Source organism: Vanessa atalanta, chromosome 11, assembly GCF_905147765.1.
Source record: "Vanessa atalanta chromosome 11, ilVanAtal1.2, whole genome shotgun sequence".
Classification (NCBI taxonomy): Eukaryota; Metazoa; Arthropoda; class Insecta; order Lepidoptera; family Nymphalidae; genus Vanessa; species Vanessa atalanta.
The window spans coordinates 651,455-669,589 of NC_061881.1; the positions used below are offsets into that span (position 1 = coordinate 651,455).

The 18,135-nt window shown below is 35.5% G+C and overlaps 1 protein-coding gene across 1 annotated transcript in view; it reads right to left on the reverse strand.

The window, feature by feature from the left end:
• Window positions 1-1,999: 1,999 nt before the first annotated feature.
• Window positions 2,000-18,135, reverse strand: part of LOC125067223 (scavenger receptor class B member 1-like) — a 62,617-nt gene continuing 46,481 nt past the window's right edge. Inside the window, exons 9-12 of the mRNA XM_047675686.1 lie at window positions 16,868-16,974; window positions 14,149-14,267; window positions 5,375-5,500; window positions 2,000-3,506 (exon numbers count right to left, since the gene is read on the reverse strand). Coding sequence (XP_047531642.1) covers window positions 3,165-3,506; window positions 5,375-5,500; window positions 14,149-14,267; window positions 16,868-16,974 — 694 coding nt within the window. The 3' untranslated portion in view covers window positions 2,000-3,164. The remainder of the gene's footprint in view (window positions 3,507-5,374; window positions 5,501-14,148; window positions 14,268-16,867; window positions 16,975-18,135) is intronic.

The following is an 18,135-nucleotide window of genomic DNA, read 5'->3' on the forward strand; positions in this document are numbered from 1 at the left end:
TTACCTTAAAATTACTATTAAAAAATATTTATAATATAATTGTTGTAATATAATATAATTAAGTCTGTTAATATTAATAATAATAAATTAGGTTTTTTTTTGTTTTATGAAATTATTTATTAAATTACAAAGTGTAAATATTGTATCTAGTCTGTTATGTATTTTTAAGTTTAAAGTATAAGGTTATAAATTAAACGACATCCATTTTAAAATGTATTTTTTATTAACATTACACCTTCAGTCTATATTTACAAAACTTATAAATAAACTAACTATTTTAAAAGTAGTATCACAATAAATTAATTTAAAAGATTATTAGTTGAAATTAGATAGATATACAATTATACATATTTTACACATTGTCTGGTTAGACTTTACCCGGTTAATGTTGTAATTTGTACATTTACCAGTAAGACTACGTTGTTAACATTTTCCACTTATATAATACTGACATTTGGTATTACCTAATGGAAGTTCTTATATATTACATATTTAAACATATTTAGGTTAATTTTAATCCTTAATTGCCCCAGGGGGATTTTACGATCCACTGGAATAAAAAACACTTTTATAACTGAAAACAATACATTACTATTACAGCCCTAGTTTAAGGTCTTTAATAAATATTATTTAAAACTATTAAAATATTTTCCAAACCAGTCTAAATATGCGTGTTTCAATTTTAACTGACGATGCGTGTTGACTTCCAGGGTATATAACATACATATATAATTGTTTTTAACTAACATGACTTTATTTTTAATGTTGAATAAGAGTAACTTTTGAGTTTCTTGTTGGTTCTTCTCGGTAGAATCTACATTCCGAACCGGTGGTAGCTTTACTTAATATAGTTTGTTAAATGACGATTCAAAAGTGCTTGTAAAATCCTACTTGTATAAAGTATATTTTGATTTTGATGAGATTACTAATTGTTGCTGTAATTAAAATTACTGCGATCAATTAAATGTTATTAAGTTGGTTCTGAGGAGTCATAAGCCTTAGGCGTCACATCACATCGTTTGACAGTTGGGGATGGAGGGGGATTGTCCATTCGACAAGTGTCAAAATTGCTTCGACACATTGTCGAATGCACTTTCGTCCAAATAAATTGACGAAAGACAACGTCAAAAATATCGTTTGCTTTTAAATAATAATAAGATTGTGACGTCATTTTCTAAACGTCAATTGCTGGTCACGTGTTAAATCGAATTAATGTGTCATTTTGAAACATTTTTGGGCTCTACAGACGAAATCGTCCATCAATATAAGTTTTGGTCTAGGGCTGCTCTTTACCTTCAATCTATTGATGCGTTCTTTCTATTTTTATTAATTTTATACATTTATCGAAACAAAAAATAGTTTTTTATTTGTTGCACATAATTCAGTACAACCCTGCATTTTTTTTATATTTATCTACTCTAGAAATACATTGAAGAACATACTCAAAGTATTACATCCAATAAACAAAAATGTGTAAAGATTGATCGCCAGCTTATAGCTAATTGAGCAAAAGATTCAGGTAATGTTAATTACATATAAATAAATGATCCATAAAAAAGTAACTAACTACTAATGTAGTAGGTTTAAAAAAAATATATTACACATATAACTCGCCTCTTATGACTAACGTTACATAATCTTGATTCGTTGTTACGGCCAATTTATAATTATAAGGTTATAATTTTAGCATTAGCAGCCCGTAAATGTCCCACTGCTGGGATAAAAGCCTCCTCTCCTTTGAGGAGAAGGTTATAATAGTAAATGTTGCAAATGAATATATCAAGTTGCACCAGTCGTTGTTCGTTTAATTATTTTATACAATGTGGTTAGCAGTGGCGTAGCTATCGTAGGGCCAGGTGGTGCAGTGCACCAGGGCCCCTGAGCTCTGGGGGCCCTCTAACCTAAGCTAGGAAAAGAGCTTTGAATAGAGATGAAGTATGGATTTAACTTACTAATGATGCGTTCAACTCACTGTATCCTGTATCCCATTCTCATTACTATCTATAATTTTGAATGCCAATATACGTTAAGGAGGGGGCGAGGGCCCGATTCTTTTTCTATGCAGGGGCCCTTACCCACCTAGCTACGCCACTGGTGGTTAGGTACATAGGGACCATCTGATGGTTAATGATCATCATTGCCCATAGATATGTGACGCTTTTTAATGTCAATGTGTGAACAATGTTGAGAACTAAGATGTTATGTCCCTTGTACCTGTAGTTACATAGCCTCACTCACTCCTCAAACGAGAACACAATAATACAAAGCATTGAGCATTGCTGTTTGGCGGTAGAATTTGTGATGTGCCTTACCAATAAGGGTATTTCAATGTAACGTTATGTCAACAGCTAATAGTCGATGTTAATTTATAACTAAGCTTATTTCATGAGAATATTCTCAAAAGTATAAACCTTAACCCTACATTAACTAGTAATTCTTTAACATTTATACCCATAATTGCCGTAAACAATTTTGGACGGATTATATTATCAAATAACGCATATTGATCTTTATCTTTCTTGTTATATAAAAATGCAAGTTGATACCACACACATTCAATACATTCTGCCATCATGAACGATCGGCCACGACAGCAACTCTCAAGGGGGATAATCCAACTACACAAGTCATATTAATGTGTGCAGGTGTGCGCGCAAATACACACAAAGATGGCGTTGCACATTAACTTCTAAATAGTTCAACCGCCATGACAGTTGGAATATTAAAAACACAGACAGCGTTTACCGTGTCTTGATAGTACAGAAATACTCGTTTTTAAGACTGTGTGATGTGGCGGCTACTAAAAAAAATTGTCAATCAACCGTCTCTCTGTCCGTATGTAATCTAAATAATTGATTATTATTATTGAGACCCGTCATAATGTTAATTAAATTAAGTAATTCCTTTGTTAGTCGAAAAATGGTAATTTCACAATGAAAACTCCACGTAAGTCAAATTGTAACAATTACTTCTGTATATATATATAACTAATACCACTAACGGCTAGTAGTAATTAGTAACTTTTAGTAACACATCACAAGAACATTGATATAATCTACTTATTTTAATTAGAATATAGATACATTTTAACTCGTATAATTGAGGTTTTTGTAATAAATACATTCCGTTAATCCTACATTTGTAATAGTATAATATTAGGTATTTTATTCATTTAATAGTAAATCTGGTATAAGACCGTCTTCCTCTGTGATAGCAAGTAAGGAAACCGCTTCTTTCGCCAGCTCCTGATCATCGATAAAGCCGTTATTATCCGACATATTTAAAATGACACTGGATTTCCTGCGTTCTATAGTCTTTCTTGGTTTATTGTTTTCTTTTGTATTGACGAGTTTATACTTAGGTTTCCAAAGACGATGACCGCCCTGGACTCCGAGAAACAAGCCGACGATGAAGAGTATCACTTCAAGTGTGATGACTAGAGGTGGAGCGATGACTAATCGAAGATTAAGCAGGTAGAGAACTTCTGGGGGCGGTTCCTTGCAATACTGAAATGATTAAAGTTTTTTTATTATTTTTTTCTTTTTTGTCTATCGATGGTTAATCCTAAACTCAAAATATTCTGTCAATTTCACGTTTAATACTTGTAAGAGATAAATCGTAATAAATAAAATTACAAGAAGAGGTACATTATTTTAAAGTTTTATAGATAATAATATAATTCAAATTAATACAACACAAAACATAAATGTAAAACTACATTAAAACATTTTTTTAATTGAGTGTATTTACGCTAGTTGAGCGAAAAATTAATGACATTTTAAAGTTATTTTTGAAACTGCCTTCAAAACGAACACTTAAAACGTCGAAGTATGCGTTACGTTAACCTGTGACGTAAAAACTCCACTTTATGGAAGTATAATAGTGTATCTTAAATTAAGTTATATAGTTTACTAGAAAATCTGAATAATTATTAATTATACAGTATGTTTAAAGATTATATATTTAATGAGATAGCTAATGATTTTTCACAGTAAACATTTATGTAATTATTATTACATTGTATGGAAGATTTAGATCTTATAAACTATATATAAGCTGACTAAGCATTGTCGGTAGTGTCGCTAGTAAAAATAATTATTTAAAATTAAATTGTTTAGAAATAAATGTAATGTAAACTATGTTAGATCTGACCAAAAGATTCTTGAAAGAACGTGATTTTTTTTATGACATTCGTACTACTCACGATGTATCCGGATAGAATATTTATAAATTGCACTTGAAATACCTAGTCGACGGCAGCTGATTTAGTCTCGGTTCATTTGAAGTCTATACATTAGGTAAACTTAAAAAATTATATTTAAACAAATAGCTTCTTAACTCAAGCTATATTTTTCTTTATTTTATCATTAATTTATGTATTGTATAAATACAGACGTAACAATGTATATTTGTATGTTTGTTACGATTCTACCTCTTAACTACCAAACCGATCATCATCATGAAATTAGCATACATGTACGTTGTCTGGCCCTATAAGTCCCTATAAGGCCTCTCCCCTTTTCACACGTGGAATAGCCGCGAGCGTAAACTAATCACAACTGAACTAATTGAATACTTTATCAACTTATAACCTTTAAATGTTTAATTCAACACTTTAATTCGCTACCATTGATATGATTTGAAAAAAATGATCGCAATCGTTGATTTATATTCATAATAATCACGATCATAAATTTTGTTAATGAAGTACAGCAATCATTTACAATTAATTAATAAAATTTTATATTGATAAGTAATTGGCATTTAAAATAGTAAATAGTCAACGATAGGAATATATCATAACAAATAAAATTACGGTAATAAATTCACCTTTTCATATATATTGACGATTTATTGCTGCCATTGCTTCCCGCAAGATAAATCGCTACTACTAATAAAAAAGCGAGAGTGCATTGAACGGTTTGTGTCTTCTTTAAATCAACAATTCGAGAGAGCAGCGCAAAACGAAGAACTAATAAGGTTTTGTCAGCACAGACAGGCTTAGAGAATCATTTTATAACATAAATCGAAAGGCAAGACAGTTTGTTTGTTGTGTAAGTGAGAAAGTTATTCATTTAAATGAATTAAATTTATCGTCAACAGACTTTGTTTATCAATCGTGAAATACCTATTACACTTAAAGTATTTTATTTAAATAATTTTTTTTTAATATTTTATTAATGAATGCCTTCTTTTATTTGTGTATCAATAAAATAAATAGCAAATATATATAACATACACAAAGAAAATTTCAATATTGCAACATAATTTAATATGTAAATTATTAATATTAATGTTAAATTATTCTTAACGACTGTAATCAATTAAAAGAATCGCTTGCGTAAATAAACAAGTTAATTTGAAAGTAACATACCAGTGACAGCCAAAGTATCGGCATGACCTTGTCTTTGAGAGGCTTCGTGATGGGATTCCCAGAGGACGTCCGGACCGCTATGTTCACTTGAATGTTCGTCGTCACGGCCAATGGGACTCCCAATATCTGTATTATTAATTAATCATTATTAAAACATAAACACTCGCGATTAATTAGATTATTGTGATAGTATGTCTGTCATAGCATACAACAGGGGTCTGTGTATACTGGTCTCCAGTAATACACGCTAATTTGATATTTATTATAATACCGGCAAAAATCTAATACTTTCAATCCTTCTTAAAATCTATAAAAATACTATACAGATGATGGATTAGTTTGTTTTGTTGAACGCGCTAATTTCAGAATGGTCTGATTTGAAAAATCTTAGCTTTAAATAGTCCATTCTTGTCCTCCTATAACCTATGGGCTATATAAAGCTTCGACCAATAGGAGCAGATAATAAAAAAAAAATTGCAAAAATAGGGGAAAATTACTCATTTTGAGAGCTTCGTAAACAATCAATATAAATAAACTCCTCGAGCCAAAACTTTTTTTAAGCATTAAATATTTATTTTTTAATGTATTTAATTTTTGAACGAAAAATAATTATTAACTAAAGGTTTATTCACATCAGAAAGCATGAGTCTAATTTGTATTGGTAGTCAATAAAATTATACTTTTGACGTATTTTGACAATCCAATGACAATAACAACGATATTCACACATATTAAGAAGAAAAAAAAACAGGATCCTTAATTTAAATACAACATCAGCCGCTACGTCCATTGAATTAAATTTTCCATAATTACAAAAATATTTGTCGTAATAATTTGTGTTTAACGAAGTATTGTTAAAATTTTAAACAAATGAACTGCAAAACATGTGCTTATTCGTGTATATAATAAGTGTGACGTTATATTTGAAACGTTTTAAGTTGATCGTCTATACAATTTTACTATATTTGTCTTTTTTTTTGTCTCTTTGTTTGTGTACCAAATGGTGAAGATTTTCTAGCGCTTTTAAACCGCGGTGCAATCCGGTGACGTCTTGATCACTCGTCATCCTCAACTAATATAAATTTTACATTTAAAAAAAGAATTATTAATACAATCATTCCTAAAAATATAACCTGTAGGTATTCCACAGCTGGGCTAAGACCTTCTTCCTTTTTTGAGGAGATCCTTTTGGTTTTCCTCCGCCTTAAATGCGGGTATACACATGCGGCTGAATTTTATTGAAATTAGACATATGCAGGTTTCCACACGATGTTTTCTTTCACCGTCAATCATATGAATTATGAACAAAATTAAACACATTCAGGAAGCACATGTTATGGATATTCAGTGGTGCTTGCTGCCGGATTTGTATCCGCTGTCATTATTTAAGTTGAATGCGTTTTTACTGAGCCATCTCGGTTCTAGTAGGCTCTAGTATTATTTAACAAAACATACATAGCGATATTGCTTTAATAAATAAATCATAGAAAAGATAAAAAAATCAGTTTAATGGGAACGTTTTATAGATGAAAAATATCACTTTCCCATAAAGCGTTACTAGTATAGTTTTTTTTTTTTTGCAAAATGTACATTATATATGAATACTGTTTGTTGATTGCCTTGTAAAAATTACCTTCTCAACGGATCACGGAAAAAAATGAAAGCTCCATTCAAATATTCCATTACTCCTTGAGATTATTGGTAACAAACAAACTTACAAATAGCGATAAATATTATGATATCACATATATAATTATAATATGTTACGAGTGTTAAGCATAGTTTTTTTACATGTCAATTGTTCAATTGTCGAATGACTTTGAGTACTATACTCGTATGTTTAGTGAACTTGAACTTTGACTCTTGTCAATCATGTGTCAACTACTGAGCCATCTCGGCTTTTACACAAAATAGCAAAACTATTTTATTGTTTACTATTCTATCCTAATATGACGCCATCATTAGGATTTGGCTTTCATCTTTGAAGCTAAAGACTTTTGGTGGATTCCACGGAAACTAGGCGAACACGCCCAAAGGTTAAGGACTATAGCAAGATCCTAGAGTGCGTGTCAAAAGTCCTGTTATTTGATGCACTTTTTATCTAATAAGTAACGATACTTCGTTATATATTTTTTATATTTTTGGCGGACAGGCACTAACCCTCTAATGATAATTAGTCACCACCGCTAATATACGTTAGCTCTGTAAAAATACTGACCACCTTTACATCATCAAAGCGCCACCCCCCTTGGGAACTAAGATATTATGTCTCTTGTGCCTGTAGTTACCCTGGCTCACTCACAACCGGAACACAATAATACTAAGTATTGATTTTTATCGGAAGCGTGGGTACCTACATACATGCTTGTATATCATATTATATTGTTTTTATTTTTTTTAATTCGTATTTATTTATTGATTTTATATAACTATAAATTATTTATATAAGCATAAATATCGATATTTAACATCGGGGCGTCCGTGATGGTCATATGTTTTCTTCACAACGGACAAATTCTTTATATTAGCGCGATCAACCTTATAAACTCGTCAGTATAATATAATCTTTGTTGATTTCTTATAACAGATACTAAAACATTCGCGAACACCTTGAAACTCTACCGCTTCTCATTACCTTGCGACGATTTTACTCGGAATCATCATGGAAAAATACATTTTTAATGAGAAATTCGCACTAAGAAGTTGATATTTTTTCTTGATAAAATATTTTTCTCTTTTCCTGTATTTTTTTGTTAATAGTATTAATATTTATTTGTTATTTAGTAACTATTATGTGGGTAGGTCTATTCAGGACTATGTATTACATTTATTTATTATTCGTCTTCCTAGATATTATTAAGGTTGTCTGAAAGATATCTCTTTTATAGCGATTAGGTCGTCTTTTGAACTTCATATAACTTTCTATAAAAATGTTAAAGTTTGCATTGAATTTGCGCTTTAAAACTTTAAAACATTTAAATTAATTAATATATTGTATTTATACAGGGTGTCCCAAAAGTCGACTGATAACTGGTGTGGCATTACTTGTCAGGAAATTTCGGCTTGACGTCGACTTTTGGGACATCCTGTATATGCTATAAAAAAGTATATCAAATAATATCTAGCAATTTATTTGTCTTTTTTCTATCAATGAAAAATCAATTAATTCTATCAGTCATCTCCACAACTACCTCCTATTTTCAACCCTTCAGAGCGCAGAACTCACGCAAATATCAATAAGTTGATTCATTCTTAAGATATCGTATGACAAAAACATTAACTCACATAGGGCCGAATGTCAAACTAAAAATTGTCTAAGTGAACTTAACATGAGTTAATAGTAATGAATTCCCAAATTTCAAAAAGCGGTATATTAAAAAAAACAATACATTATTCCAATTTCTAACCTAAGCTATATATATTCAATGCTAATATCATGCATACTTATATTTCCGTCTGAGAATCGTTGCGTATCCGCAATATTATAATTATTTAAGGACATCGCGGCTATATAAATACCCCTATATATAGTATTTATATGTTTACGTGTATAATAGAAACAATTTTATATACATATCATTGGTTCGACTATAAGTTGATGAGCTTATTATTTTTTTTGTATCGAATTTCCGCTTCTATTGTAAACTTTTTTTAAAATGATAAAGATAAAAAGGCGTTCAAACATTCCACCTGATGTTCAATGATCACCACCGCAAATGAAATATTATGTTAGAAATGTTAATCATTCTTTACATCGCCAAGTGGTCACGACCCTCCGGAACTACGATGTTTGCTTGTGCCTGTAGTGCTATCTCTTCAAACGGAAACACAACAATACTAAGTATTGCTATATGGCGGAAGAATATCTAATTAGACGGTGGTAACTATCCAGGTGGGCTACGCACGCGCTTAGGTTTACTTAAAGCTTTTATTAATAACCCGGCGCATTTAAATAGTTTCCGCTGAGATTGGAGGCCTTGGTCTACATACAAGGGCCATTTAAGTGGTAGTGCCACACTGCATACCTTCGGGTTGCAGCCGAATGGGCCGGCACGCCCGGGGAAGTACCACTCTCTCACTTAAAATCGGCGTGAAGTGGTAGCTATGTTACCGCGTTTCGTCTGGTATGTGAGAGTCCCGGAGGCCCGATACCCCCCCCCCCCCCCTTAAACATGATGGTTGTGCAGAATTTGGTTACATTACCCCAGGAGGGTACCATCAGCGACTGCGGTGGAGAATCCCTCTCTGGGCATCCATGCTCAGGACATACACCACCTGAGCAGGGATGCCCAGGCTGCCCTCCGAATTCTGGGGGGGGCAATTTTGCGCTCGCTACTGTTCGGGGCAAGCGGAGCAGGCATCATAAGGCAACCCCTACCACCCTCACTGTGGACTTCTGCAACATAAGGGGACTCAACTCGAACTTGAACGCCGTCCACTTTCACCTTGAGACGGCGAAGCCGGCCTTGCTCTTTCTTACCGAGACTCAGATATCTTCTCCTGCCGATACGACTTTTCTTTCCTACCCCGGGTATAAATTGGAACATTCCTTTGTACCACGAGCTGGGGTGTGCGTTTACGTCAGAGATGATATCTGCTCTCGACGCCTCGGCAGCCTTGAAGGACAGGACCTATCAATTATCTGGCTGCGTGTAGATTGTGACGACCATCCGCGAATCTACGCTTGCCTTTATAGGTCCCATAGCGGTAATGCCGAAACCGACCGACTGGTTGAGCACGTCCAAATGGCTACAGATTCCGTACTGCAGCAGATCCCATCCGCAGAGATCGTTATTCTTGGCGATTTTAATGCCCACCATGCCGAATGGCTTGGATCGCGCACTACCGATCATGCGGGTAGATCTGTTCTCGACTTCGCTTTAGCATATGATTTGACACAACTAGTCCCCTCGCCAACGCGAATACCAGACGTGGAGGATCATACACCTTCCCTGTTGGACCTTCTGCTGACTTCCCATCCGGATGGCTACCAGGTTATCGTCGAACCCCCTCTGGGCTCGTCGGACCACTGTCTCGTCCGAAGTACAGTGCCGGTTGCGCGTTACTCACGACCTCGTTTCGTGGGCTGCCGCCGAGTGTGGCACTACAGGTCAGCAGATTGGGATGGGATGCGGTCCTTCTTTGCATCCTACCCATGGGGGCAGGTTTGTTTCTCGCCGGATGATCCGAGTGTTGTTGCTGACTCTGTTGCCGATGTGGTACTGCAGGGTATGGAACTATTCATTCCGTATTCTGCGGTCCCCATCGGTGGCAAGTCCCAGCCCTGGTTTGGTCGTTTCTGCAAAACGGCTTCACGCAGAAAATGGGAACGCTACCAAGACTGGGCTAACGCATCAGCGTCTCGTGATGTAAATACCAGCGCAATCAGAAAGGAATATAACTCTGCCTCTAGGTCCTTCAAAAACGTGATTGCTAAGGCGAAGACGGAGTACATTGGCAGAATTGGCGAGAGACTGGTGCGCCTCCCTTCAGGAACACGTGCGTTCTGGTCTCTCGCCAAGGCTGTCTTAGGGAATTTCTGTCAGCCTTCCTTACCATCTCTGCACAAGGACGGTGAGTCATTGGCCCATACAGCGAAGGAGAAGGCTGATCTTTTAGGCTCTCTCTTCGCAGCGAACTCGACTCTGGATGACCGAGGAAAGTCACCACCAACAATCCCGCGGTGTGATACCACGATGCCGGAGGTTAAATTCCGGCAAAGTGCAGTTCGTAAAGCACTTCTTTCCTTGGATATTCATAAGTCGAGTGGACCCGATGGCATCCCTCCAATCGTGCTACGGACTTGTGCTCCCGAGTTGGCGCCGGTCTTAACGCGTCTTTTCCGGCAATCCTATGCATTCGGCGTCGTCCCGAACTCCTGGAAGACTGCTTTGGTGCATCCGATCCCTAAAAAGGGCAACCGCTCAGACCCGTCCAATTATAGGCCTATAGCCATCACCTCCTTGTTCTCCAAGGTAATGGAGTCCATTATAAACTGCCAGCTCCTGCGGTACCTAGAGGAGTACCAGCTGATTAGCGACCGCCAGTACGGTTTCCGTCGGGGTCGCTCAGCCGGTGATCTTCTAGTTTACCTTACTCATAGATGGGCGGAAGCAGTTGAGAGCAAAGGGGAGGCATTAGCAGCCAGTCTGGACATAGCGAAGGCCTTCGATCGCGTGTGGCACAAAGCGCTTCTTTCGAAGCTTCCTTCCTATGGGCTTCCCGGGAAATTATGCAATTGGATTACCAGTTTTTTGGCAGATCGGAGCATCAAGGTCGTTGTCGACGGTGCATGCTCTGACTTAAAATTCGTCAATGCTGGTGTTCCACAAGGCTGCGTTCTATCACCCACTCTGTTTCTTCTGCATATCAATGACTTGTTGCAAATCAGTAACATTCATTGCTATGCAGACGACAGCACCGTAGACACCTCATACACCGGCCGTGCTAATATTTCTCGGGAAAACGTCGAAGAAAACCGGAACAAACTTGTATCTGAAATCGAGTCTTCGTTAAACAAAGTCTCGAACTGGGGTCGGCTAAACCTAGTTCACTTCAACCCCAAAAAGACGCAAGTTTGCGCGTTAACTGCTAAAAAAACACCATTTGTCGTATCTCCACGATTCGAGAACATTCCGTTAGCCGCTACAGCTAGTATCGGAATACTTGGCGTTGATGTTTCGAGTCTCGTTCAGTTCCGCGGTCAATTGGAAGGCAAAGCCAAATTGGCATCAAAAAAGCTTGGTGTGCTCAGCAAGGCAAGACAGTATTTCACGTCGGCCCATCGTCTAAGACTATACAAGGCGCAAATTCGGCCTCACATGGAATACTGCTCTCACCTCTGGGCGGGTGCTCCCCAGTACCAGCTCCTTCCATTTGACCGTATCCAACGTAGAGCGGCTCGAATTATCGACGATCAAGCCCTTTCCGATCTGCTTGATCCTTTGGCTTTGCGTAGAGATGTTGGATCGCTCTGCATCTTCTACAGAATTTATCACGGGGAATGTTCCGAGGAATTGTTCGAATTAATCCCGGCTGCTGAATTTCACCTTCGGACATCTCGTCAAAATTCCAAATATCACCCGCACCACCTAGATGTCCGAAAATCCACAACAGCGCGATTTTTAAGACATTTTCTGCCTCGCACAACCACTCTGTGGAACCAGCTTTCGCCGGCGGTTTTTCCGAACCGATACGACTTGGGAACCTTCAAGAAAAGAGCGTACTCTTTCCTGAAAGGCCGGCAACGCACCTGCAAGCCCCCCGGTGTTGCAGATGTCCATGGGCGGTGGTAGTCACTTTCCATCAGGTGAGCCTCCTGCTCGTTTGCCACCTTATGACATAAAAAAAAAAAAAAAAAGGGCATCATTATCAGCAAGGATTAAAATGTTAAACTCTTATTTTACTTTGCGAAGTTTATTGCTATGAACGTTGAATTTATTAACGCGTTTTTATTAACAATAAAATTAACGTAACGATTGTCAAATTAAATGCTTACCTACTCTTAGATTTAGATTTGCTAAATGAGTACCGATGAAAAAAACAACAATATAAAAACTTGAACGTACATATTTCTGTATGCAAAAAGTATATAATGAAACGCAATAAATTTACTTATTTAAATAATTAATATCCTTTATTGTATGATTATTTGAAGTCATTGACGTCAAGCGATAGTTCATATTACATTGTAGAAAATAATTATAAAAAAAAAAAAAACAACTTAAGCTGCATCCGCAAGTTCAAGTTTAAGTTCAAGTTAATTTATATTTTCACAGCGCAAGAAACATAATTAACTCGATATTTCATTTCGTAGTAAGTATCATTAAAATAATAATATAATAATTGGATTTATATATTATAATAATAATCATATTATAAAAGTATACCCTAAGCTACCACGTTAAGAGCCGAGATGGCCCAGTGGTTAGAACCAGAGCATCTTAAACGAGGATCGCGGGTCCAAACCCAGACCACTGAAATGCTATGTGTTTAGTTTGTGTCCATGATTTAGAGCGTGCTTGGCCTTGAAGGAAAACATACTTGAAGGAAACTTGCATTTGTCTAATTTCAATGAAATTCTGCCAAATGTCTATCCAACTCGTATCGGAGCAACGTGGTGCTACTTGAAACCATCTCCTCAAAGGGATTGGAGGCCAGCCGTGAGTGTTTAACGGGTGTTACTTTTTTAGCTACCTCTTCGCTGATAAATAAAAAATCATGTTTGTTTTCCATACGTTTTTAAACTAATCATCCCATTTTGATGAAACTAAGACTGTTCTGCATAATACTGTAAGTCCTGTCCCGTTCTATCGTACACTTTATTGAATAGCATGCGAAGCTTGGACAAGTAACTCAACAGTTCGGTAATTAATTACATAGTACAAGTAACAAGTTATTGCAGTTTTGCGGTATGAAACTGACCATTAAAATTTATTCAAACGGACTTACAAAAAAGCAATACTTACCAGTAGACAATAATATTATTAAAATACTAAGTATCTTTCATACTAACAATGGCTAAATAAATAAACTATGTAGATTTTTAACCCAAGGCCTTGTTTGAATTCGACCCCATACAATTAAACTTACCTTAACCTAATCTTTAGAATTCATCTCGGGCGGTGAAAACACGGTGAAGAAACCTGCATGTATCAGTTGAAATGTATCCCTCAAATTGATCTAGAGCCAGGGATAAGCTCCAAGTTCCCCTAAAGGAAAATATATGGCCTTTTACCTATTTCCAACTATAGAGTGAATGTAAGAATAATTACCGGTTCTATTTCAACCACGGACATATGCTTCTGCCGGTCTGGCTTGAACCCTTTGAAGAAAGACTGTTGTTCCGGATCAGCATCCATGTAATGCGGTTTCGATAGAGCTATCGGAAAACCTGTGAACAATATTACAATAACTATTACACTTCTATTATTATTATTTTTTTTTTATATATGTTGACTGAAGATCAAATGGACCAGACAATGGTGGTCTAAGAAATGTCGCCAATGCGCCACCAAACTTGGGAACTAAGATGTTATGTCCCTTGTTCCTGTACCAAGTATAATAATTAACATACTTTAATTTAATTCACAGAATATAAGGGTTAATATTGATTACAATGTCATTAATATCTATAGTGGTAATGACCACTTACCATCAGGTAGCTCATTTTCCAGTTTGCCTATGGAATTAAGATGAAAACAAATGAGTTTTGGGGGTTGGAGCATTGGAACAGGACGATGGAATACACTCCAAGCCTTGCCCAGCAGTGAGACGGGGGCCGTTACCTACTTTAACACAATTTCGACAGAAACAAAAAATTTAGCAACAAATAAATAAAGAACCGAAATTGAATGCTTTGAACTTGACATTATAGAAACCCATAAACTTTATTTAAAACGGTCACATACATTCCAATAAATTAAACATTATAAACACATAAAAAGCCTACGGAAGACTACATAGTAACTAATATATAATGTAATCGTAAACCGGTTTTTTTTAATAACCCCATCACACTTTCAATGGCATGTCTTCATGTTAATGTGAATGTATAATATATTTCTTCTTTACACTAACAATCCATTAGAGATGACAAGCTATGCTACGCTACGAAGCGCTGTCATAATTTTTCGAAGTAAGTTTTACGTGTCAATTATATTGAAATTTTCCTACCTACTGCAAAATTCTTACCGTGTAAATTGTGTTGTGTTTTTTTTTAGTAGTTTTCAAGTGAAATGTAATGCCATACGTGATATTTAATCAAAAACACAAAGTATTCATGCTAGGTGGTCCTACGTTGACCATTTAGCTTTAAAAGTACTCGTTCTACCGTATGGAATAACGAATGTCCTTAAATCTTTAATTCATTTATATTGATTTTGAATGAATATTTAGATATATTAGGACTTATAATATTTTTAAGGTTATTGATATCTTTAAGTTACAAAAATATTCTTTATTTTCATAAATATTTAACAAGAAAAAGATAATTAATTTAAAATAAAGCAACTTTAAATTTCCAAACTTAAGCCCTTGAAATATTGCTTTATTAAAAATCTGCCTCGGTCTACTGCGTGTAGTTAACCTTTTATATTATTGACTAAATTTTAAGTTAAAAGTTAAAAATCATATAAGAATTTTCCCAGTACATATGCTAAGACTGACAGGAATGGTTGGCATCTTTATATGTTTAAAAAATTCTAGAATTTTCTAAATAATTGTCGTACTTGTTAATAATTTTTAACATAAAGGTGTATGTATGTAATGTATCAAATTGAATACGTAAAACAAGCGATTTTTTAACAGCCTCGCTGTAATATCGTCACTAAAAAATTACGACCACGTGTTACCGGTCAATTATATAACTTTACAAATATTACTCAGAGAGAATGTCACATGACCTTGTCCAATACTTATTTGGCCAAAAAAATAACATATGTTAAAAGGATAATCTCTAACCCAAAAAAATATAACTAATCTGTCATACATATATATGACTTGTATAAGATGCCGTTTCTTATGATCTATTGCCAAGAAATTATCAGAAGCAACTCGGTGTAAGGAATTTGGTAATATTAAACTCTCGTGCTTCGAAAAGCTCATAAACTGTTGACCCTGTGAACTAGATCTCTCAGACAGTGTCGGGCTGTCACTACTGGACAGTCAAACTATCAGAGTGTTTTGTTGCGCAGTAAAACATAATAGCATTAGCAGCCTGTAAATTTCCCACTGCTGGGCTAAAGGCCTCCTCTCCCTTTGAGGAGAAGGTTTGGAGCATATTCCACCACGCTGCTCCAATGCGGGTTGGCGGAATACACATGTGACAGAATTTCGTTGAAATTAGACACATGCGGGTTTTCTCACGATGTTTTCCTTCACCGCCGAGCACGAGATGAATTATAAACACAAAATAAGCACATGAAAATTCAGTGGTGCCTGCCTGGGTTTGAACCCAAAATTATCGGTTAAGATGTACGCGTTCTAACCACTGGGCCATCTCGGCTATAAAACATAATATCTTATGACTAAATCTACTATTTGAGATCACAATTTTTTAATCCATTTTAACAAAGCCGAACTATTTAGAGTTATTTCAAGACAGTCCCATTGTCTCACTCAAAATGTATGGTCACTTTATTTATAGTCTCTTATACTTGGTGGTAGGGCTTTGTGCAAGCCCGTCTGGGTAGGTACCACCCACTCATCAGATATTCTACCGCCAAATAACAGTACTCTGTATTGTTGTGTTCCGGCTAGAAGGGTGAGTGAGTCAGTGTAATCACAGGCACAAGGGACATAACATCTTAGTTCCCAAGGTTGGTGGCGCATAGGTGATGTAAGGAATGGTTAATATTTCTTACAGGGCCTTTGTCTATTGGCGGTGGTGACCACTTACCATCAGGTGGCCCATATGCTCGTCCGCCAACTAATGCCTTAAAAAAAAAAACTCATAGATTGTGACCAAAAAGTGTTAAATAATGAAGGACTTACCATAATAACAGCTACTGATGTCGACGAAGCCGTCGGGTAAACAATTGCTACTGCACGTACAAGCGTAGGGCGAAGTATTATTGAACGCAGTTTCGTCCATTTTATACCTAAAACAACCGCAATAAATAATGATATACTTCAAATACATATATGTATACTACTTGTACTATTGGAAGAACTTTATATATAACTGAATTAAATGCCATTAGTATCACACGATAACAGTGCTGATTAGTGATGTATACGATCCACGATGTAAGGGAGGGTATCGGTTTTATTGGGTATTCACTTAGCTAGGAGATCCATATAACACAACTACTTTCTGTGGAAAATTGTAGATTAGCAAATGTACGCCGTACAGGAGCATTGTAAATTGAGTACCGGTTGTGACGTAAATTGAAACTTGCTAATCCATGCCCAAGTTTGAAACTGCGTCATATTGTATGTTGCACACGCACCATCGATAAGCCAGATTAATAAATTTCAATAGTAAGTTTAATTTCATATTGATTTATGATACAGATAGAACTATAAATATTTAAATCAATTTATAATTAAAACTCTTCTATGATTTATTACAAAAATATTTACGAAATTACACCTGTGTAATAAAATAATACGATTTAATTTCAAATAAAGAAGTGTTGTAAAATATAAATGGTGTTGTTTTTTGAAATATATAAAAATCATATATATAATATAACATCGTAACACAATACTTGTTTAGGTAGGTTTCTTTAACATTCTTATAGAAGTTCTTTACGTATTTTATTATTCACTTTATTGCTTAAGTTAAAAATAAATTTAACGGTCTATAGATAAAAGGGGCCTCAAAATATTTAAGCGGAATACGTAAGTAACTAACTGTAGTGTCCCCAGTTGGGCTTAGGCCTCCTCTCCTTTTATGAATCTCTTGGAGATTATTCCACTACACTCTTCTAATACGGACACACGTGTGTAAATTTTTATTAGTCAGGTTGTCAAGTTATCTCACGACTTAGTGATGTTTGGGCAGAATGAACACTGCAATCTTCGTTAAGATTCACCTGAACTAACCAATGGGCTATGTCAGCTTTTTTATTGCGATGGAACTATCAGCTTAACCAAAACTTTTAGCTTAAGGTACTACAGATAATACTTGATTGGGTACCTAGTCATCAGATATTCTAAGTAGCAATAGTATTGTTGTATTACGGTTTGAAGGACGAGTCAGCCAGTGTAACTACAGTCACAAGGCGGTAATCAGGTGACCCAATCTTACGCCATTT